The sequence below is a fragment of the Sciurus vulgaris genome, assembly GCF_902686455.1.
Source record: "Sciurus vulgaris genome assembly, chromosome: 13".
Lineage (NCBI taxonomy): Eukaryota > Metazoa > Chordata > Mammalia > Rodentia > Sciuridae > Sciurus > Sciurus vulgaris.
In genome coordinates, this window is record NC_136474.1 from 71,343,566 (window position 1) to 71,368,064 (window position 24,499).

General features: G+C 45.1%; 1 protein-coding gene across 2 annotated transcripts in view; it reads right to left on the bottom strand.

Annotated features, from left to right (window-relative positions):
- Positions 1-24,499, bottom strand: part of LOXHD1 (lipoxygenase homology PLAT domains 1) — a 162,154-nt gene that overhangs the window by 45,699 nt on the left and 91,956 nt on the right. For both annotated transcript variants that reach the window (XM_079108765.1, XM_079108764.1), the window contains 5 exons: positions 10,063-10,229; positions 9,221-9,325; positions 7,334-7,462; positions 6,049-6,213; positions 1,785-1,966 (listed from right to left, as the gene is read on the bottom strand). In XM_079108765.1, the coding sequence (XP_078964891.1) occupies positions 1,785-1,966; positions 6,049-6,213; positions 7,334-7,462; positions 9,221-9,325; positions 10,063-10,229 (748 nt within the window). The remainder of the gene's footprint in view (positions 1-1,784; positions 1,967-6,048; positions 6,214-7,333; positions 7,463-9,220; positions 9,326-10,062; positions 10,230-24,499) is intronic.

The window sequence follows — 24,499 nt, forward strand, 5'->3', positions numbered from 1 at the left end:
GACAACCCTGTGTCCTAGAAGGAGGAGAGGTGATGGCTGGCTCATGGGTTAGTGGTTGAGTGAAGCCACCTAGGGATCCCCTCTCGCTTGGAGATCCACCCAGCAACAGAACGGGAGAGAGGGATGTGGGCGGGAGGAGGGGCAGGGGCTAGAGACAAAGACTTTTTTCCCCCTTTTTTGTGGTATTTGTGTGTTCTCAAGGTCTGACTCTCCTAAGACCCAGATAGATTTGAAAAGAAAAAAAAAAAAAATAGCAACAAATTACTGGCAAATTATAGCTGCTTGTTAATGGAGACTTCATTGATGAAAGTCCCCAGAAGTCCTGCTGAGGTGTAACCACAGCCTCAGCTGCTGACGGCATTGGGCTCAGATGACTCACACCACAACATCTTGGGTGGTGAGATGTGAATTTTGTGTGGGTAAATGAATCAGCCTTGAATTTATTTATTTATTTATTTTTTTGTTAAAAGACTCAACAAAGGTGACAGACCTTCCCACAAGTGCCTGAATTGTGTCTGAGAAGGTGGGGAGGGAGCAGGGGTCCCCGGGACAGTGACTGACTGATTGATAATGAGGAAGAGTTTGGGGCTTTGTTTCCCACCACCAGAAAAGAAGGAGTATCTCTATAGATCCCCGTTACCTGGGGAGTCCAGGCTTCTGGGGTCCCTGGCTCTTTTCCAAGTCCTGCCTTGTCTCTGCCCTCTCCCTAAGTCACATCATGCTCCTTCTGTGCCCTCCGGGCAAACCTTGAGCCATAGCTTTACTTATTGCCTCCTCTGGGCTGCTGGCCATGCTGGCCCCTCACAAGGAATGCCCCTCCCCCTTGTCCCTGCGTGTACCCACTTGCATGCCCAGCTCAAAACCAGTCTTTTCCTTCCCCAGGTACCTATGGCAAGTTCTGCCCACTTGCTAGACCAGCCGTGGCTCGGGTGCTATTCCAGAGCCTGTCTTCCCAGATCCTGCTTCCACTGATCCTCACAGTGTGGCTTCCCGTAAGCCCTGGGCCTTGGTTTCCCCCTCTTTACCCAAGGATAGGGAAAGCAGCATTGTTGTGAGGGTTCTGTGAATGAATATGGATAAACCTTTGCAGTCAGTGTCCTCTGACCCACGGGGACAATGATGGCGACAATCACCAGACCCAGCACCCTACAGGCCTCTTGAAGGCAGGAGCAGGGCCTCTCCTGCTCTTGTGTCTCCCCCCAACCCGCGCCCACCGCTGAACTCACAGCAGGGACCCTGGGCCAGGCAGGATGAGAAGGCACTGAATGAAGGGGTGTGGGACTCCAGGGTGCTGGGACCTACACCCACGGCAAACGTCAGCCAAAACCCCCACTGCCCAGACCTGACAGGGAGCCTGGGAACACACAGATGTTCTTCTGTATCAGATTGTTGGCTCATGGCTCGCAAGCTGAGTGGGAGACCTATCTCCTTGTGATCACTGGTGGTGAGATTCACACCCACCCCTGTGCCCCCAAACTGGCCTGCCTGGAAGACCTGCTCCACTGGGTCCAGGGGTGCACTCACAGGAGGTGCCCTGTTGGCATCGTTCCTCTCATTTTCCCATGTCCTGGCCACTCATCCTTGCCTCTGGTCCTGATCCCGGTCCTGGAGGGGAGGAGCAAGCGTCCCCATCCTCCTGGCTGGTTGGAGGCTCTAAAGACCAGAGAGACTAGACCAGCTGCCCATCTCCCACTATGAAGGGCATGTCCTGCCCTCACCACAGGGCTTCTCTCCCCACCTCTCTGACCCGCCACCTCTGCAGGCAGCCCGCTGAGCCCAGGTACCTCCACGATGAAGCGGGAGGCGGACTTCCTCTCAAAGAACAGCTTCTGCTCCCTCTTGTTGGTGCACAGAAACTTCTGCCGAGTGCACACAGCATCACAGCCATAGATGACGATGAAGATGTTGGCGTCTGTCCCAGCAGCAAAGACATCACTGGTGTAGAGGGTGATCTCGTAAGGGACAACTGAGTGGGGTGACCAGAGGGGATGAGAACAGAAGACAAAAGCAGGTGAGGTCAAGTTCTTCCCTAGCCTGGACCCTTTCACTGGGGAACAGCTGCTCATGGACCTTTTGCATGGTCGCCTAGCAACCACAAGGAGGTCCTGTTCATGCCTTGCAATTACAGAAATTCCCTGATCCCTCAGACCAGATCAGGGTCACTGAGCCTCAGACACCACAGGACTAATGCAGCAGACTGGCTGAAGGCACAGACTATGATGGAATTTGACAAGTCAAGCTTGATTCTGGTCCTGACTTAACTATCTGTGTGACCTGGACAAGTTATTTATGAACCTCCATTTCCATTATCTTTAAAGTGCCCTCAACATGGTGCTCAGCTGGATACTCTATAGCCAGGAGCATTAGATCCAGGGGAACTCACCAATCAGACCTCCAGGCAGCAGTGGTGAGAATCCTTCCTTCTCTCTCCCCAACCCCAGGCCCCAGCCTCACTTGCTCCAAGCTGGCCCGCCCTCCCTACCTATGCCCCTGGCCCTTCATTTGGGTGCCCTCACTTTACAGAGGTATCCTGTAGAGCAGAGGACAGGAGGAGATGAGGGATGACCAGGGCTTGCTCAGTTCCAGGAGGGACTATTTGTCTTTAAAAGAGAGCTATCCCACCAGGGCAGTTAATCAGCAGCTACCCCATGAGCATCCACCAGCATGAAGGACCAGCAAGACTGCAGTGTGGACTGAGGACCCTTTGGTTCAGGAGCCTTGGGGAACTTGTTAAAAATACAGATGCCCAAACTCCTCCTCAGATTGTGTTAGGGGTGGGTCTATCTCACACTGAAGTTTGAAAACCGTAGTTTAAAATCATGGATTGTCAACTACAGGTTAGGGTTCATCAGCAGGTTGTGAAGTGGTTTAGCAAGCTGCCAGCAGTACTTCAAAAACTATATGGAATTGAATAGAAATGGAATGGAAAATCTCATGGAATATCCACAGAGGGAGGGTAAATTTTTTGTGACACTTTCATTTGTTGCATATGTATATGAACATGTATGCTTACTCAGGACCACAGTATCACAAGGAGAGGGAGGGAGAGAGGGAGAGAGGGAGAAGATCCCAGAGGAAAATGCTCAAGAGGACATCTACCCTATGCTGCGATCTTGACTGTCAAAAGGAGCCACGTGAGAAGTGAACCTCCTCAGGCAGTCCTAGATTCTCCAGATGAGGAATTTGCTTTTCATTTATTTTCAGGATGCTGTGCTGCAGACTTGGGATAGTAATGCTTGCATGGTAACTGTGGTCCATGGAGGACTTGCTATGTGCCAGATTCTGTATTAAGCACCCTAGAGTCCTCATCTCTTTTCATCCCCACGATGACCTGATGGAGTAGGCATGGTTTTGCCCGTTTTACAATATGAGGAAACCAAGGCTCAGAGAAATAACTTGCCTGAGATCAACATGGTGGAATTCAAACTTGAACCCAGACTTGTCTGACCCCAGAGCCTGTACAGTCTCCCTCCAGGGGTGAATTGCAAGAAAGCACTGTGGCCTGCCCACCAATCACAGGGAGAGCATGCCATGGAGGCCTGTGGAGATGGCCTGGAGCCCCACAGCGGCCTGAGAGGGCCCCACTTACGGGCTGCTAAGAAATAGAAGCCCTAACCCTGCTGAGTCCTCAAGCCACAGTGGAGGCTCATCTCTGCAGCACACAGGACCTTCCCGTGAGGACTCAGGCTGCTCCCTGGCATGGGAGGACTGAGAGAAAAACTGGCCGTGACAGGTTCCATGGCTCTCCTGAGACCAGCTCGTGGCAGCAAAAGCCCTGAACGCTTCTGATAGGATCAGCCCACCCTCGAGCACTCATCACACCAGGCCTGGGCCTGCATTTGGGTTCTGGTGTTTAGTTCTGTCTCTGTCATGGGGTAGCTGTGTGTCCTTGGGTCTCAGAGTCCTCACCTGTAACAGGAGGAGGTTTAACTGGATCTGGGGTTCAGTTTGTTTCATAGTGGGATTCTCACAAATACATTCATCAAGAACGTCCAGGGAAAAACTTGATGTTACAAAGCTGAGGAACTGCTCTCGATGGCCCGGGGAGGGTCCCCTCTCAGACTTTCTCCTCCTTGAATCCACTGGCCTGGGACACCTCCCTCACCTCTCATGACCTTCAGAGCAGATGTGGAAGCCAAGGTCCCTCCCAGCTCTGACCTGCATGGTTCTGCCTTTTGAGTTCCACACTTGGCCCTGCCCCTGGGGACTGCATGTCAGACCCTCTGGCTGCCACTTCCTGATTCACTGGCCTCTGCCATGTGCTGGCAGGTCCTCGGTCACCCCACCAGGAACACTCTTGGTCTCTTCTTACTGGTTTCACATGTATCACGCCATCTTGACCAACTGTCAAACCTAGTTTCCAACATGCTTTCCAGTATCCTGACTAGGATTGCTGGCACTGTTTGCTACCAGTCCTGGGACCCAAGCTCCCTGGTCCCCTGGAGCCCTAGGCTTTGGGCCTGAAGGCCTTCTCTGGAATAGGTCCTGAGCAGCCGCCTCCTCCTCCCTTTCCATCTTGAGAGTTTCACATTCACACCACACCAGCTCCTCAGTCACGGCTATCCTGAACATTTTTCTTTTCTTCTTTTTTTTCCCTCTCCCTTTCCTTCCTTCCTTTCCTTCTCTCCCAACACACCCCCCCCCCTTTTTTTTTTTTTTTGCCAAATGTGAGTCTAAGACAAGGGGTAAATGGGTTGCTTTTACCATCAGGCTAGAACTGAATACCCTCAGTCCTCCATTTCTGCAGGTTCTGCATCTGCATATTCAACCAACCATGTATTTTTTAAAAAAAGGTTGTCTGTTCTGAATATATACAGATTTTTTCTTATTGTTATGCCCTAATCAACACAGAATCCCAACTATTTACATTGTATTTATATTGTTTGAGGCATGATAACTCATCTAGAGAGGATTTGTTATACAGGAGGATGTGCATATAGTATATGTAAATGTTAAGCCATTTCATGCAAAGGACTTGAGCATCTGCAGATTTTGGTGTCTGCAGGGGTCCTGGAATCAATCCCCAAGAGTGTTAAAGGACAACTGTATGTCCAAAGTCAGGCCACACAAACTCTTACACTTTTGGTGGGGTACAGAGCAAGGCCTGTCCTAGGGCACAGAGGGAGATGGGTATGTCTGCCCTTGAGGGTCCCACCTAGTCCTGCTGCCAACCTGTGTGCATCTGTCAATTCAGAGTCTGCCCAGCATTGCAGGTGGCTCCTAGGAACATGGACTGGACCTAGGTTTTGCTTTGTACTAAGTCCCTGGCCAGGGACTTCACTTTACTTCAGGCTTTAGATCAGAAAATCTTTCACTTGAATTGCTTTAGGAGGGGAAAGTGCATCACAGATGCCATGCTGTTGGCAATTTGGGGGAAATCTTTTGGTAGAGTTCATCATTTAGCTAGAAAAAAAAAAATTGTATGCTCTGGATTTGGTTCAGATTTTACCAAATTCAGATAGATTATTTACAGCTTTGTTGATTTCAGTTTGATTTGCAGGTCCTAAAATGCACTTACACATACATAAACATGTAATGCCTATAATCAGATGACGACAGTGGAGGGAGAATGTCAAAATGTCACAAGCTACTCCAGTAAAAGGAACAACACTGACTTCCTTTTGGAGCTCCCCCGCCTCCTCCCCGCCTCACCTTGTAGTGGGGATTACTTGGGCGTGTAAATGCCTGGAACAAGGATTGGTGATGGCTTGGTCCTCACACACCAGTCTTTTTGGATACTACAACCACCCTACATTATTATCTCTATTTTGCAGATGAGGAAACTGAGGCCTAGAGAGGCCAGGCCCTCTTTGTGCTACCTTAGCTAATTCGGGGTGGAGTTTGGAATAAATCCTATATTTTCTTTCCCTGAGGTTATGCCCACAGCTCCTTGGCTTCCTCCCCTTCCCCCCATTCCAAGCTCAGGAAATTTGGAAAAGGAACAAGGGAGCCAAATCTCCAAAGGGGGTTTGGCCAGAGTTGACTCTGGAGTCGGGTGGCGAGTGCTGAACTCCGAGGAGGACGGGCCTTGCCCTGGGTGGTGCTCACACGGCGTGTACAGCCTGGTTTGAAGCTCTGCGTGGAAGAGGTCTCTGACGATGGTCCCATCGTCTTCGTTCTTGGCCAGCCAGCGGCCACAAGGAAAAGTCATGCACTTTCCAAGAGATGGGGCGTCCACTTCTACCCAGTCTACGAACCAGCCTGGGGCCTTGCCTGGAGAGAGAGGAGACACAGGAGCCATCAGGGACTTGTGCAGAGATTTCCTGTGGGTTCCTGCAGGGAATCCAAACATGCTTCCTTACGGGCTGGCGGACACCCAGGGCTCCGCCATCCCTGCGTCATCCCTTTTGCTGACAGCACTGCTGAGATGATTCCTGTTAATATGTGCACACTGCTGTGGCTGGATCACAGCCCGGGCTGCTGCCAGTGAAATTAGCAACAGCGAAGGAGCACAGGGAGGTGACAGGAGGGCAGAGACACTCAGGAGAGGGAAGTGGATGCTGTCCAGGGTAGAAGGAGCTCCAAACAGGGAGCCTGGCGATGCCAAAGGGAGCCTGTGTCCACAGAAGCGATCATTCCACTCGATGGCAGGATGACACTCACAGTTCCCTGGCTTAGTTTGTGGTGCAGGGAGAGGAGGGAAACAAGTGGAGGAGTGGGAAAGTGAGCTCTCCAGCTTCGAGAAAGCAATGGATACCAGCAGCAGGCCCTGCTCCTACCGTCTTGACAGACATGGGTTCTAGAACCAGGATCCCTTCCTTAGACTTAGAAGGGTGGTTTTAGCACCAAGAAAGTGTCCAACTTTACTCAGAGCAAACACAGCTACACCCTCTGCCTGCCTGCAGTGTCCGTGGGCTCCATGAAGGGCTAGCTATATAAGGGGCTCTAAAGTGGGGACCCAAGGCCAGCAGGCTCTGTAACACCCAAGGACTTGGGAGATGTGCATATTCTTGAGCATCACGCCAGACCTTCTGAATCAAATCACGGGGAGCAAAACTGTGTTTGAAAACCTCTGTCCTGCCCCCATGTGATTCTGATGCGCACTCGAATTAGAAAGTCAGAATTAGGTGGGGATTTTCAAATCTAGCCTCATATTAACATTACCGAGGTTGGGGGTAAAGACTAAAATTTCCCAGTTTCCAGGTCCCAACCCAAACCAATTAGACCAGAATCTGTGTGTAGCCATTGCTCCAATAGACTAGAGGGATGGAGAAGCTGTGTTATTGTGGGAGGAAGATGGCGTCCAAATCTCCAGATACTTTCTCAGATGCCCACAGGGACCTAACATAGTGCTCATGGTTCCAGCAGAGAACAGAAGGGCGGGGAGTCAGACCTGTATTGTCGTGGCCAATCCTGACTTTCCACAGGTCTCCCAGATCCAGCGTCTCCACTGTGAAGATTTCAATGCTGTCTCTCTCAAACTTGTCGCTGTTGGTCTTGGAGGATTTCAGGAGGGTTGTTCCTGCCAACCAGATGACCCCAATGTGACTGGCTGACTCTGAGACCTATCCACTCTTGTTAGCCACCACCCCATTTTGTCTCTCTTCCTAATGACCAGACTTCTCAACTCTAAAGTCAAATTTAGACTGCAGTTATCACCCACTGAGCACTTCGGCACAATTGGTGTGTGTTCTGTTCTTGTTTCAAGTATACATTTTCATTTCTAGTTTATACCTGAAGAAAGGCCTTCTCCAAGGTCATTCAGGAGAAAGGTGGTGGAGTTCTATGTCAACATCTACTTTCTTTCCCAACTTCTCATAATTCTCCACATGGGGAGGGAACCAGTGGCAAAGCCACCCTTCCCATGCTCACTGAGGAAACAGGGACCCCCTGTTGAGATGGGACAAAGGGAATTCTCTGAAGACTCTCATCTGGAAGGCAGGAGAGATGGCATCAAATACTTCCCACCAGCCCCTCTCATGTGGAATCCATCTGGGAAATCTGATTGTATGTCAGTCTGAAATTCGAGGTGGTCTCAGAATCATCTCATCCTCTCCTGCTCAGCTTGCCTTGAAGTCACCACACCCCTGCCCTCAGTCCTACTCTGGTCTCACCTCACATACAAAGTCTCCTGACATTCATAGCCTCATGGCAGACTGGCATAAGCGCTTAGAGAGACTGACAGACCTTGGTCCAGATGCCTGGCTCTGCCTCTTTCCATCTGGACCATCTTGGACAAATTGCTCAATGTCTTTGAGACTTGGTTTCCTCAAATGTCAGAAAGAGGTGTTCTTGTTCCCTTCCCTATGGGGCTGTTGTGAGGATGTACGAAGATGATGATGGTCAAGGGTGCAAGAGTGTGTCTAACACACAGCCCTAGGCAAGTAAGAGCAGGCGTTGGAACCATCCCTTCTTCTGACCATGGGTCAGGAGCCAGCACAACCACATACAGTAGAAGTTATGAATTAAGTTATTTTGTCATTCATTACTTGTTTTATCTAACCTATTAAATCATAATAATGATTAATGTTTACCAAGTAACACTTTCACATGTTCAATTAATTCCATTAAACTCACAACTCCAAGAGGCACATATAGTTTTTACCTCTATTTTACAAATGGGGAAAACTAATTCACAGAGAGGTCAAGCAGGTTGCCCAAGGTCACACAACTAATGAATGGTGGTGTGGAAATTTGAACCAATCAGTCAAGCTCCAGGGTTGAGATCCTTACTAGCTCACCGTCATACTAGAATAAGTCCCCTAGGGCCGTGGATTAGCCCATTCATTCTTCAGAAATACTTGGCACAGGGTTCTGGACTCATAGGGCTTTGAGCTAAGGCACGATGACTACTTGAGGGCTGATTTCTCTAAACTCAGACCCAGGGACTAGAAGGGGGCATGAGTGGATCCTGGTCCCAGCACCAACTGCCACCTTCTCTGAGTTGCTGTGCAGAGGCTCAAGCATAATTCCAGGACTACCTGGGCATCTCATAGTAAGAGCAGGAACCAGAGACAGAGCTCATTGGATGTTGGGCCACTTTTCCCAGGTGGCACTGGGGTGCATTTAGGGCAAGGGACACCTCTGTCATTAGAACAGAGGAGAAAGCTAGCAAGGAGAAGAGGAGATTATTTTAGGAAAAAAGGAACTTCCTTTCTGGGATGGGGCTGGGTTCTGTAACCCATTAGGAGACAGAGACATGGCCAGGATTTCCGTGGATACTTCTGAGTCCCAGGGAAGGACAGATACGGGTGAGACTTGGTCTCCATTGCTTTCTTACCCGTGTCATCTCGTGTGCCAAAGAGCGTGATGAAGACGTTGGCATCTGTGCCTGCATTCTTCTTGTCCCCGGTCTTTATAGTCACAGAGAACGTGGTTGACTTATCTGCCGGGAGAAGAACATAGAGCAGTGAGCTGCAGACTGCCCAGGCCCCCATGGAGGGAGGAGAGAGGACAGCCACTTCCAGGAAGGCCTCCTGGCTTCCCTCCTCGAGCTCCATCAAGCAGCTTTTCCCCTACCCTCTCAATCCTACGCTCGTGAGCCCCGGGATCTCTAATAAGCGTGTTTCCATCATCACTTCTCTCCAGTTGCCTGAGAATGGAGATAATGTACCCTGACCCTGGCTCACACAGGAAGCCCTCAACCCATAGAGTCAATAGGACAGGGGAGACCTGGGGTGTGGGAGAATCAGAGGCGACCAGCCAGGAGCCCTGGGCTGACTCCCATGCTGGGATGCAAGTTTCAAGCAAGGGGGCACAAGCATCAGAGGACTCTTGAGGGCCAGTGTTCATTGTTTCCCTTGACAAAGACGCATTGGGAGGCTCTACTGTACCTGGAGGGAAGGACAGAAGATGAGTCAGATCTGGCTACGAGCGTTCCATTCCCAGCAGTGACTCCATGTACTTTACGAACTATATACTTCACACTGAGCCTTACGCTGGGCACGTGGGAACACGCCTCCCACCCTGACCTCTCATTTCTTGCGGTGGGAGGAACAAGAGGGAGGTACAGCTAGATTGTACCCAGAGCCCTTGGAGAGGGAGGAAAGATGGAGATGGAAGGTGGGGGAGAGGCAGGGGCAGGGATTCTGGAGGGAGAAAATCAGCTCTAGTTTAGGAAACCTTTTTGCTCCAGGGCCAGGTTGTCAAGGGGGTTACTGTCACCATGTCCCCCACCCTCCTCATCCTCGCCGGGCAGCACATAGGACTCGTCCACTGGCAACAGCTCCCTGGACAGCTGGCCATCATCCTCCTCCACTGCCAGCCAGCGTTGGCACGGGAAGTAGTACCTGTAGGGATGGGGAGGGAAGCTTGGGAATGTCCTCTTAGAAAGGTTTCAAGCAGGAGCAGGCATGGGCTGAGAGTGAGGGGCACTTGATGGAGCACAGAATCCCCCCAATCCGTCCTTCACAGCCCTTCCCTCCCACCCAACCTGGGAAGTACGCCATGGGTCACCTGTCTGGGGAATTTTCTCCAGACATCCCACTGAAGATGGGTTATATTGGGTGGAAGGATTCAGAAGGAGAGGGCTTATGGGAACTGATCAACACTTTCTGGAACTAATCTATTAGCCAGAGCTACATTCGCAGGTTTCATGGCAAGTGTTCCATATACACGAGTTAATGGATTTTGATGGAATGAGCCAATTGTGCTTTTGGAAGGTATAAAGGTTGAGGCTAAGGAGCGGACCCAGTGACAGCTGGGACATCTGGCGAAGGGAAGTCCCAGTAAGACCCCTCCATGGAGGGCAGGCAGGGCCCAGCCCGATGGAGAGACCTGGACAGAAGGAAGGCAAGGCCAGGATTCGAGAGAGGCAGCTGAGCAGGTGACCAAGGACTCACCCTTGCAATCAGAGTCTGCCTCTAACATCTGGCTCTTCCTCTGAGCAAATACCTCTACTTCTCTGCGCCAGGACTGCCAGATTTGGCCAGTAGAATTACAGGACTCCAAGCTACATTTGAATTTTAGATAAGCAATAAATAACATTTTTGGATCCAAGATGGTGGACTAGAGGGAGGCTGCGTTCCTTGTGGCTCTGTAACGCCGGATTCAAGCAGAGGATATCTGTTTCTCAGTGAGGCAGTTTTTGCTGCTTATCGATCCCCTGGTGTTTACCCCATTTGTCTGCTGTGATGACCTACAATCTGCCAGCATATCGACGCCTTTTTTGAGAGCAGATTGCTCACTGTCAGGCATCTATCATCCGCCATTTGCCTGCCTCTCGCCTGTCCATCGCCTACCTTACCCCTATCCATCACCCAACGCTTGAGGTTCACCTCCTGATCGTCCAACAGCTGCCAGCAGACTGACTGCAGACAGACCGCCAGTGGAGCACCAGCTGCCTGCTGTCGCCTGGAAGTTCACTTTCACAGTACCTGCAGGTTTGATTACACGTGGCTGCCGCCATTTTGAGACAACAGCCAGGCCCCGTAGGACCCCTGGCCAGACTGACTGAGCCCCATCTCCAGGATCCCTCAGCCCAACTGACCAATCCCTGCCTCTGGGGCCCTCACATCAACTGACTGTGCCCTGCTGCCAGGACCCCCAGACCAACTGACTGTGCCCTATCACTGGGAACCCAGACCGACTGATTGCACCCGGCCTCCAGGATCCCACAACTACACCAAACACACTGGACCCCCAGGATCCCTGCCGGACCAACTGCATCCATCTCCAGGACCTCCAGCTGACCACATCCACCCCTGAGCTGCAACTCCCCATTTGCCAACACATTTTGAAGCCAGAGTGGCCATCTTGGATAATCTTGGAAGCCGTAGCTCCGATCTTCAGGTGGGGCAAATCCCATCCTGAGACACCTGATGGAGGCTTGAAGCTCATTGTCAGGGGCTATTTGGTCTAGGATTGCATAGTGTCTGATTTGGGCACTGCTAATATTGATCTCCCCTTAAAGAAAGGGTTTTGGAAACCTATAGGGCCACGATAAGCCTATAGGGGGAAATCTGCAATACCCCAGATCTGCACTGCTAGAGGGGAAGATACATGAACAACATGAAAAAACAAGGGAAGAAAATGATCCAAACAAATCTAGATTCTATAGTAATAGAATCCAATGAGAGTATGTTAGAAGAAATGTCAGAAAAGGACTTCAGATTATACATGATTAAGATGATTCACGAAGCAAAGGATGAGATAAGAGAGCAAATGCAGGCAATGAATGATAATACCAATAAGCTGAAAGAGCACCTGCAGGAAGCAAAAGATCATTTCAAAAAAGAGATAGAGATTCTCAAAAAAAAAAACAAATGGAAATCCTTGAAATGAAGGAGACAATAAACCAAATAAAAAACTCAATGGAAAGCATCACCAACAGACTAGACCACTTGGAAGACAGAACTTCAGACAATGAAGACAAAATATTTAATCTTGAATATAAAGTCACCCAAACAGAGAAGATGGTAAGAAATCATGAACAGAATCTCCAAGAACTTTGGGACATCATGAAAAGACCAAATTTAAGAATTATTGGGATTAAGGAAGGCACAGAGATACAAACCAAAGGAATGAACAACCTATTCAATGAAATAATATCAGAAAATTTCCCAAACCTGAAGAATTAAATGGAAAATCAAATACAAGAGGCTTACAGAACACCAAATGCATAGAATCACAACAGATCCACACCAAGGCACATTATAATGAAAATGCCTAACATTCAAAATAAAGATAGGATTTTGAAGGCCGCGGAAAAGCATCAGATTACATATAGGGGGAGACCAATACGGATAGCAGCCGACTTCTCAACCCAGACTCTAAAAGCTAGAAGGGCCTGGACCAACATATTTCAAGGTCTGAAAGAACATGCCAACCAAGAATCCTATACCCAGCAAAACTAACCTTTAGATTTGAAGATGAAATAAAATCCTTCCATGATAAACAAAAGTTAAAAGAATTTACAAATAGAAAGCCTGCACTACAGAATGTTCTCAACAAAATATTCCATGAGGAGGAAATGAAAAACAACAATGGAGGTCAGAAAGGGAGGAACTACCTTAGAGAAAAACCACTCAAAGGAGAAACCAAGCCGACTTAAAAACCAAAAATAAGCCAAATGACTGGGAATACAAATCATTTCTCAATAATAACCCTGAATGTTAATGGCCTAAACTCCTCAATCAAAAGACATAGACTGGCAGAATGGATTAAAAAGAAAGACCCAGAGAGGTTTCAAGATGGCGGCCTAGAGGGTGGCTGCATTTCATGTTGCTCCAGGACTCAGGATTCAAAAGAGGAGATATTGAGACGCTTGGGACCAACTCAAAGCAGCCGGGTGACTCTCACCCCCTGGGGAGGCATCCCGGATGGGACGGTGGTCCCGGAACACAGGAAACTTTGTGAAGTAGAACTGCCGGCGAGATGCCCCTCCCCCCACTGGAGCAGTGAACTCGGACAGCTGGGAGCGCCGTAAAGGAGGCCGATTGGCACAGCGCTGGGACTCGGAGCAACCACTGGGGCTCCGGTGGCTGCCCAGGGGAAGAGTGGCGAGGAGAGCTGTGTGGACTCAGGACACCGGGGCCTGCCCTGAGGAGGAGGAGGAGGAGCGTGGCCACTTGGATTTGGAGTGACTGCACCAGAGCTACAGGCGGTTGCCAGAGGAGAAGCTGCGCGGCGAGCTGTTTGGACTCAGAACGACACTTCTGAACCCCCGGGCCTGCCCTGAGGACGAGGAGGAGGAAGAGGAGCGCGGCCGCTTGGATTCGGGGTGACTACACCAGAGCTACAGGCCGTTACCAGAGAAGGGGCTGCGTGGCGAGCTGTTTGGACTCAGACCACTTCTGAACCCCAGGGCCTGCCCGGAGGAGTAGGAGGAGGAGGAGGAGGAGCGCAGCGGGTCGTTTGGACTCGCAGTGACTGCATTAGCGCTCCAGGCGGCTGCTCAGAGGAGAAGGCGAGTGGTGAGTTGTTTGGACTTAAAGTGACCGCTCCTGAACACAGGGGGGCTGCCTGGAGGAGAAGCGTGGTGGGACGCTTGGTCTTGAGTGGCTGCACCAGAGCTGCGGGCGGTTGCCCAGAGGACCCGTGCTGCGGGTCACGTGGACTCAGAGCCACTCAGAGCGACCGCTCCTGAACACCCCGGGGGTTATCTGGAGAAGGAGGAGGAACGGGGAGGGTCACTTCGACTCGGAGAGATTGATTGCCCAGGGCTACAGGTGGTTGGTGGAGGTGGAGGCACTCAGTGAGTTTCTTGGACTCCTAGTGACCCCACCAGAATACTGGGTGGCTGTCTGGAGGAAGAGGCGTGTGGCGGGTCTCTGGGATTCAGAGCGATTGTACAGGGCCCCAGGTGGCTGCTCAGAGGAGGGGCCGCATAGCCAGGCGATTAGGTGCAGAGCAGGGTCCCAGGATCTAGGAGGCTTCTTGGTGGAAGAGCCGCACAGAGACAGGCTTAGGGCGGAGCGAAGGATCCAGGCCTGCGGGCAGATTCTCTGAGGAAGGGCAGCCTAAGGAGAGTCATCTGCAAAGGGTGAGGCTCCCAGGCCCAGGAGGTAGGGCCGGGCCCCTGGGAACTTTGCAGAGGAAGGCAGCCTAGCCCAGGCGGTAGCTGTAAATTGAGGGGAACCTCTAGGAGGGAACTGACCAGTGAGACCTCCCCACCGGGTGAGTCTTCCCTGCTGAGTGAGGTTTCCCCACAAGGACGGTAAAACCAGAGACTCAGGCCCAAACAGGCCTTGCCTCAGCCCACAGCCTAGGTCCCCTTTGGATGACCATTGGTCAACAAGTGGAGGCACCTCTGCCCACTAGCAGGGATTATACCCCACCTGAAGGCCACCACTCCTAGAGAGGCAGCTTCCTTGTGGAGCACCGCATTATCAACTTCCTCCAAGACTTCAGCCTACTGAAGGCTAAGGGGGGATATATATAGAAATCTTCAGAGACATTGTAAGTCAATAGAGGAAATCTGCAATATCTCAGCGGTCCTCTGATACCTGAACAATATGAGAAAACAAGGAAAGAAAATGCTGCAAACAAATCTAGATGTTACATCAATAAAACCCAGTGACAGCATGGCAGAAGAAATGACAGAAAAGGAGTTCAGAATGTACATAATTAAAATGATCAGAGAAGCAAACGATGAGATGAAAGAGCAAATGCATGCACTGAATGATGAGATAAAAGAGCAAATGCAAGCATTGATTGATCGCACCAATCGACAGTTAAAAGAGCAAATACAGGAAGCAAAAGATCATTTCAATAAAGAGTTAGAGATATTGAAAAAAAACCAAACAGAAATCCTTGACATGAAGGAAACAATAAACCAAATTAAGAACTCCATAGAAAGCATATCCAGTAGGATAGAACACCTGGAAGACAGAACCTCAGACATTGAAGACAAAATATTTAACCTTGAAAACAAAGTTGAACAAACAGAGAAGATGGTAAGAAATCATGAACAGAATCTACAAGAACTATGGGATATCATGAAAAGGCCAAATTTAAGAATTATTGGGATTGAGGAAGGCCTAGAGAAACAAACCAAAGGAATGAACAACCTATTCAATGAAATAATATCAGAAAATTTCCCAAATCTGAAGAATGAAATGGAAAATCAAGTTCAAGAGGCTTATAGGACTCCAAATACACAAAATTATAACAGACCCACACCAAGGCACATTATAATGAAAATACCTAACATACAAAATAAAGACAGAATTTTAAAGCTGTGAGAAAAGAACCAAATTACATTCAGGGGGAAACCAATACGGATATCAGCAGATTTTTCAATCCAGACCCTAAAAGCTAGAAGGGCCTGGAACAACATTTTTCAAGCCCTGAAAGAAAATGGATGCCAACCAAGAATCTTATACCCAGCAAAACTTACCTTCAAATTTGACGATGAAATAAAATCCTTCCATGATAAACAAAAGCTAAAAGAATTGACAAAAAGAAAGCCAGCATTACAGAACACTCTCAGCAAAATATTCCATGAGGAAGAGATGAAAAACAAAGAAGCAAATCAGCAAAGGGAGGAATTATCCTAAAGGAATTGTCAAATAAAGGAGGAAACAAGTTGTGTCAAACAAATAAATAAATAAAATTTTAAAAAATGAACCAAATGACCGGGAAACCAAATCATATTTCTATAATAACCCTGAATGTTAATGGCCTGAATTCATCAATCAAAAGACATAGACTGGCAGATTGGATTAAAAAGAAAGATCCAACAATATGTTGCCTGCAAGAGACTCACCTCATAGAAAAAGATACCCATAGACTAAAGGTGAAAGGATGGGGAAAAACATACCATGCACAGGGACTCAGCAAAAAAGCTGGAGTATCCATCCTCATTTCAGATAATGTGGACTTCAAGCCAAAGTTAGTCAGAAGGGATAAAGAAGGTCATTTCATACTGCTTAAGGGAAGCATAAATCAGCAAGATATAACAATCATAAACATCTATGCCCCAAACAGTGGCTCATCCATGTATGTCAAACAAATCCTTCTCAATTTCAGAAACCAAATAGACCATAACACAATAATACTAGGTGATTTTAACACGCCTCTCTCACCACTGGACAGATCTTCCAGACAAAAATTGAACAAAGAAACCATAGATCTCAATAACACAATCAATAACTTAGACTTAACGGATATTTATAGAATATACCATCCAACCAAGAGCGAATACACTTTCTTCTCAGCAGCACATGGATCCTTCTCTAAAATAGACCATATATTATGCCACAAAGCTAATGTTAGCAAATACAAGAAGATAGAGACACTAGCATGTATTCTATCAGATCATAATGGATTGAAGTTAGAAATAAATGAAAGAGTAAAACACAGAAACTATTCCAACATCTGGAGATTAAACAATATGCTATTATATGATGAATGGATAACAGAAGATATTAGAAAGGAAATTAAAAAATTCTTAGAGATAAATGAGAACAAAGAAACATCATATCAAAATCTCTGGGACACTATGAAAGCAGTACTTAGAGGGAAATTTATTTCATGGAGCGCATTTAATAAAAGAAGTAAAACTCAACAAATAAACGACCTAACACTACAGCTCAAAGCCCTAGAAAAAGAAGAACAGAACAGCACCAAAAGTAGTAGAAGACAGGAAATAGTTAAACTCAGAGCTGAAATCAATGAAATTGAAACAAAAGAAACAATACAAAAAATTGACAAAATAAATAGTTGGTTCTTCGAAAAAATAAACAAAATTGATAAACCTTTAGCCACACTAACAAAGAGAAGACGAGAGAAAACCCAAATCACTAAAATTCGGAATGAACAAGGAAATATCACAACAGACAGGATTGAAATACAAAATATAATTAGAAGCTATTTTGAAAATCTATACTCCAACAAAATAGAAAATTTTGAAGGCATCAACAGGTTTCTAGAGACATATGAATTGCCTAAACTGAACGAGGATGACATAAACAATTTAAATAGACCAATTTCAAGTACTGAAATAGAAGAAGTCATCAAAAGCCTACCAACAAAGAAAAGTCCGGGACCAGATGGGTTCTCAGCCGAGTTCTACAAAACCTTTAAAGAAGAGCTCATTCCAATATTTCTCAAAGTATTCCATAAAATAGAAGAGGAGGGAACCCTCCCAAACTCATTCTATGAAGCCAATATCACCCTGATACCTAAACCAGACAGAGACTCATCAAGGAAAGAAAATTTCAGACCAATATCCTTAATGAACATTGATGCAAAAATTCTCAACAAAATTTTAGCAAATCGCATACAAAAACATATTAAAAAGATAGTGCACCATGATCAAGTTGGTTTCATCCCAGGGATGCAAGGTTGGTTCAACATCAGGAAATCAATAAACGTAATTCACCACATTAATAGACTTAAAGTCAAGAATCACATGATTATTTCAATAGATGCAGAAAAAGCATTTGATAAAATACAGCACCCCTTCATGCTCAAAACACTAGAAAAAATAGGGATAGTGGGAACATTCCTTAACATTGTAAGGCCATTTATGCTAAGCCCATGGCTAATATCATTCTAAATGGTGAAAAACTGAAAGCATTCCCCCTAAAAACTGGAACAAGGCAGGGATGCCCTCTTTCACCACTTCTATTCAACATCGTTCTGAGACTCTGGCCAGAGCAATTAGACAAACCAAAGAGATTAAAGGGATACGAATTGGGAAACAAGAACTCAAACTATCCCTGTTCACTGATGACATGATTATATATTTAGAGGAACCTGGAAATTCCACCAGAAAACTCTTAGAACTCATAAGTGAATTCAGTAAAGTAGCAGGTTACAAGATCAATGCCCATAAATCCAACGCATTTTTATACATAAGTGATGAATCTTCAGAAAGAGAAATTAGGAAAACTACCCCATTCACAATAGCCTCGAAAAAAATAAAATACTTGGGAATCAATCTCACAAAAGAGCTGAAAGACCTCTACAATGAGAACTATACAACACTAAAGAAAGAAATTAAAGAACACCTTAGAAGATGGAAAGATCTTCCATGTTCTTGGATAGGAAGAATTAATATTGTCAAAATGGCCATACTACCTAAAGTGCTATACAAATTCAATGCAATTCCAATTAAAATCCCAATGATGTACCTTACAGAAATAGAGCAAGCAATTATGAAATTCATATGGAAGAATAAGAAACCCAGAATAGCTAAAGCAATACTTAGCAGGAAGAGTGAAACAGGGGGTATTGCAATACCAGATCTTCAACTCTACTACAAAGCAATAGTAACAAAAACGGCATGGTATTGGTACCAAAATAGAAAGGTAGATCAATGGTATAGAATAGAGGACACGGACACAAACCCAAATAAATACAATTTTCTCATACTAGACAAAGGTGCCAAAAATATGCAATGGAGAAAAGATAGCCTCTTCAACAAATGGTGCTGGGAGAATTGGAAATCCATATGCAACAGAATGAAACTAAACCCACATCTCTCACCATGCACGAAACTAAACTCAAAATGGATTAAGGACCTCGGAATCAGACCAGAGACCCTGCAGATTATAGAAGAAAAAGTAGGTCCACATCTTCACCTTGTTGGTCTAGGATCAGACTTCCTTAACAGAACTCCCATAGCACAAGAAATAAAAGCTAGAATCAACCACTGGGATAGATTCAAACTAAAAAGCTTTCTCTCAGCAAAGGAAACTATCAGCAATGCGAAGAAAGAGCCTACAGAATGGGAGAATATCTTTGACAATCATACTTCAGAGAGAGCACTAATCTCCAGAATCTATAAAGAACTCAAAAAACTTTACTCCAAGAATTCAAATAATCCAGTCGACAAATGGGCTAAGGAAATGAATAGACACTTCACAGAAGAAGATCTACAAGCAATCAACAAACATATGGAAAAATGTTCAACATCTCTAGTAATAAGAGAAATGCAAATCAAAACCACCCTAAGATTCCATCTCACCCCGATTAGAATGGCGATTATCAAGAATACAAGCAACAACAGGTGTTGGCGAGGATGTGGGGAGAAAGGTACACTCATACATTGCTGGTGGGGCTGCAAATTAGTGCAGCCACTCTGGAAAGCAGTGTGGAGATTCCTTAGAAAACTTGGAATGGACCCTCCATTTGACCCAGCTATCCCACTCCTTGGCCTATACCCAAGGGACTTAAAATCAGCATACTACAGAGACACAGCCACATCAATGTTCATAGCTGCTCAATTCACAATAGCCAGACTGTGGAACCAACCTAGATGCCCTTCAATTGATGAGTGGATAAAGAAACTGTGGTATATATATACAATGCAATATTACTCAGCCATAAAGAATGATAAAATTATGGCATTTGCAGGCAAATGGATGAAATTGGAGAATATCATGCTAAGTGAGATAAGCCAATCTCAAAAAGCCAAAGGATGAATGATATCGCTAATAAGTGGAGGATGACACATAATGGGGGGGGGGGAGGGAAGGGTTAGTGTTAGGGTTAGAGTTAGGGTTAGGGAGGGGGGCAAGTATGGAGGAAGGAAGTACTGTATAGAGGGTAAAGAGGGGTGGGAGAGGTGGGGGGAAGGGAAAAAATAACAGAATGAATCAAACAACATTACTCTATGTAAATTTATGATTACACAAATGGTATGCCTTTACGCCATGTACAAACAGAGAAACAACATGTATCCCATTTGTTTAATAAAAATAAATAAATAAATAAAAATAAAAAGAAAGACCCAACAATATGCTGCCTGCAGGAGACTCATCTCATAGAAAAAGACATCCACAGACTAAAGGTGAAAGGATGGGAAAAAACTACCACGCAAATGGACTCAGTAAAAAAGCAGGGGTTTCCATCCTTATATCAGATAAAGTGGACTTCAAGCCAAAGTTAGTCAGAAGGGATAAAGAAGGACATTTCATACTGCTTAAGGGAACCATAAATCAGGAAGACATAATGATAGTAAAGATTTATGCCCCAAACAATGGTGCATCCCTGTACATCAAACAAATCCTTCTCAATTTCAAGAATCACATAGACCACAACACAATAATTCTGGGCGACTTTAACACACCACTGTCACCACTAGATAGATCTTCCAAACAAAATCCAACCAAAGAAACCATAGAACTTAATAACACAATCAATAACCTAGACTTAATAGACATATATAGAACATTCCATCCATCAACGAGCGGATACACTTTCTTCTCAGCAGCACATGGAACCTTCTCGAAAATAGACCATGTATTATGTCACAAAGCAGCCCTTAGGAAATGCAAAAAAATAGAGATACTGCCTTGTGTTCTATCAGATCATAAGGGACTGAGAGTAGAAATCAATGACAAAATTAAAAAAGGAAATTACTCCAACACTTGGAGACTAAATAATATGCTATTGAATGAAACATGGATAACAAAAAACATCAGGGAGGAGATTAAAAAATTCTTAGAGGTCAATGAGAATGATGATACAACATATCAAAATCTCTGAGACACTATGAAAGCGGTACTAAGAGGAAAATTCATTGCATGGAGCTCATTCCAGAAAAGAATGAAGAGTCAACAATTAAATGACCTAACATTACAGCTCAAAGCCCTAGAAAAAGAAGAACAGAATAACAGCAAAAGTAGTAGAAGACAGAAAATAATTAAAATCAGAGCTGAAATCAATGAAATTGAAACAAAAGAAACTATTCAAAAATTTGACAAAACAAAAAGTTGGTTCTTTGAGAAAGTAAACAAAATAGATAAGCCCTTAGCCACACTAACAAAGAGAAGGAGAGAGAAGACTCAAATTACTAAAATACATGATACAAAAGGAAATATCACGACAGACACCACTGAGATACAGAACATAATTAGAAGCTACTTTGAAAATCTGTATTCCAACAAAATAGAAAGTACTGAAGACATTGACAAATTTCTAGAGACATATGCTCCGCCCAAACTGAACCAGGAGGACATACACGATTTAAACAGATCAATATCAAGCAATGAAATAGAAGAAGCCATTAAAAATCGACCATCCAAGAAAAGACCAGGACCAGATGGATTCTCAGCCGAGTTCTACAAGACTTTCAAGGAAGAACTCATTCCAATACTTCTCAAAGTATTCCAGGAAATAGAAAAGGAGAGTACCCTACCAAACTCATTCTATGAAGCTAATATCACCCTCATACCCAAACCAGGAAAAGACACATCAAGGAAAGAAAATTTTAGACCAATATCCTTGATGAATATAGATGCAAAGATCCTTAACAAAATATTGGCAAACCGTATCCAAAAACATATTAAGAAAATTGTGCACCACGATCAAGTGGGGCTCATTCCTGGAATGCAAGGATGGTTCAACATTCGTAAATCAATAAACGTAATCCATCATGTCAATAGACTTAAGGGTAAGAATCATATGGTTATTTCAATTGACGCAGAAAAAGCATTTGACAAAATACAACACCCCTTCATGCTCAAAACACTAGAAAAAATAGGGATAGTAGGAACATACCTGATCATTGTAAAGGCTATTTATGCTAAGCCCATGGCCAACATCATTCTTAATGGAGAAAAACTGAAACCATTCCCTTTAAAAATGGGAACAAGACAGGGATGTCCTCTTTCACCACTTCTATTCAACATTGTCCTCGAAACTCTAGCCAGAGCAATTAAGCAGACTAAAGAAATTAAAGGGATACGAATAGAAAAAGAGGAACTTAAGCTGTCGCTATTTGTGGATGACATGATTCTATATTTAGAGGATCCAAAAACCTCCTCCAGAAAACTTCTAGACCTCATCAATGAATTCAGCAAAATAGCAGGCTATAAAATCAACACACATAAATCTACAGCATTTTTATATGCAAGCGACAAAACAGCTGAAAGGGAAATGAGGAAAACAACTCCATTTGCAATAGCCTCAAAAAAAAAAATAAAATACTTGGGCATCAATCTAACTAAAGAGGTAAAAGATTTCTACAATGAAAACTACAAAACACTGAAGAAAGAAATTAAGGAAGACCTTAGAAGATGGAAAGATCTCCCATGTTCTTGGATAGGCAGAATTAATATTGTCAAAATGGCCATACTACCAAAAGTGCTATACAGATTCAATGCAATTCCAATTAAAATCCCAATGACGTACCTTACAGAAATAGAGCAAGCAATCATGAAATTCATCTGGAAGAACAAGAAACGCAAAATAGCTAAAGCAATCCTTAGCAGGAAGAATGAAACAGGGGGTATCGCAATACCAGAACTTCAACTATACTACAAAGCAATAGTAACAAAAACGGCATGGTATTGGTACCAAAATAGACAGGTAGATCAATGGTACAGAATAGAGGACATGGACACACAAATAAATACAATTTTCTCATACTAGACAAAGGTGCCAAAAATATGCAATGGAGAAAAGATAGCCTCTTCAACAAATGGTGCTGGGAAAACTGGAAATTCATATGCAACAGAATGAAATTAAACCCCTATCTCTCACCCTGCACAAAACTCAACTCAAAATGGATCAAGGACCTTGAAATCAGACCAGAGACCCTGCATCTTATAGAAGAAAAAGTAGGTCCACATCTTCACCTTGTTGGCTTAGGATCAGACTTCCTTAACAGGACTCCCATAGCACAGGAAGTAAAAGCAAGAATCAATAACTGGGATAGATTCAAACTAAATAGCTTTCTCTCAGAAAGGAAACTATCAGCAATGCGAAGAGAGAGCCTACACAGTGGGAGAATATCTTTGCCACTCATACTTCAGATAGAGCGCTAATTTCCAGAATATATAAAGAACTCAAAAAACTCTACACCAAGAATACAAATAACCCAATCAACAAATGGGCTAAGGAAATGAACAGACACTTCACAGAAGAAGATGTACAAGCAATCAACAGATATATGAAAAAATGTTCAACATCTTTGGTAATAAGAGAAATGCAAATCAAAACTACACTAAGATTCCATCTTACCCCAATTAGAATGGTGATTATCAAGAATACAAGCAACAATAGGTGTTGGAGAGGATGTGGGGAAAAAGGTACACTCATACATTGCTGGTGGGGCTGCAAATTAGTGCAGCCACTCTGGAAAGCAGTGTGGAGATTCCTTAGAAAACTTGGAATGGACCTACCATTTGACCCAGCTATCCCACTCCTCGGCCTATACCCAAAGGACTTAAAATCAGCATACTACAGAGATACAGCCACATCAATGTTCATAGCGGCTCAATTCACGATAGCCAGACTATGGAACCAACCTAGATGCCCTTCAATTGATGAATGGATAAAGAAACTGTGGTATATATATACAATGGAATATTACTCAGCTAAAAGAATAATAAAATTATGGCATTTGCAGGCAAATGGATGAAATTGGAGAATATCATGCTAAGTGAGATAAGCCAATCTCAAAAATCCAAAAGAGGAATGATCTCACTGATAAGCACATGATGACACTTAATGAGGGGTAGGAGGGGGACAAGAATGGAGGAAGGAGGGACTGTATAGAGGGAAAAGAGAGGTGGGAGGGGTGGGGGGGAGAAAAAAATAACAGAATGAATCAAACATCATTACTCTATGTAAATATATGAATATGCAAATGGTATGCTGTTACTCCATGTACAAACTGAAACAACATGTATCCCATTGGTTTACAATAAAAATAAATTTTAAAAAAATAACATTTTTATGTATGTCCATCCAATATTTGGGACATACAGATATGGTTAAAGATAAGTTCTCAGTAAGAATTTGTTAATGTTATTATTGTTGTTATTATAATTTTCCTTCTCTTTCTTTCTTCTTGGTCTTGCCTGGGCGCTCCTAGGGCTGTGGGCTGGACAGTACCCCTCTGCTTCTTAAGCAACAGAACAAGTCAAAGGACAGAGAGGGAAACCCGTCTCCACGTTAGAGACATTGCGCTCCATTGTGTTGTCCACTCCTGGGCCTGATAGGATGCATAAGGGCCACTCAGACACTAATTCATATGGGGGAAGGGGACAGTATACTCCCAGGGTCTTGCCTCTACCTGGATCCCATGTGCTTCTCTGGTCCTCGGTACCTTTACTTATCAACAGGCTAGAGCAGCAGAGCCAGAGAGCACGACCTCAGTCCA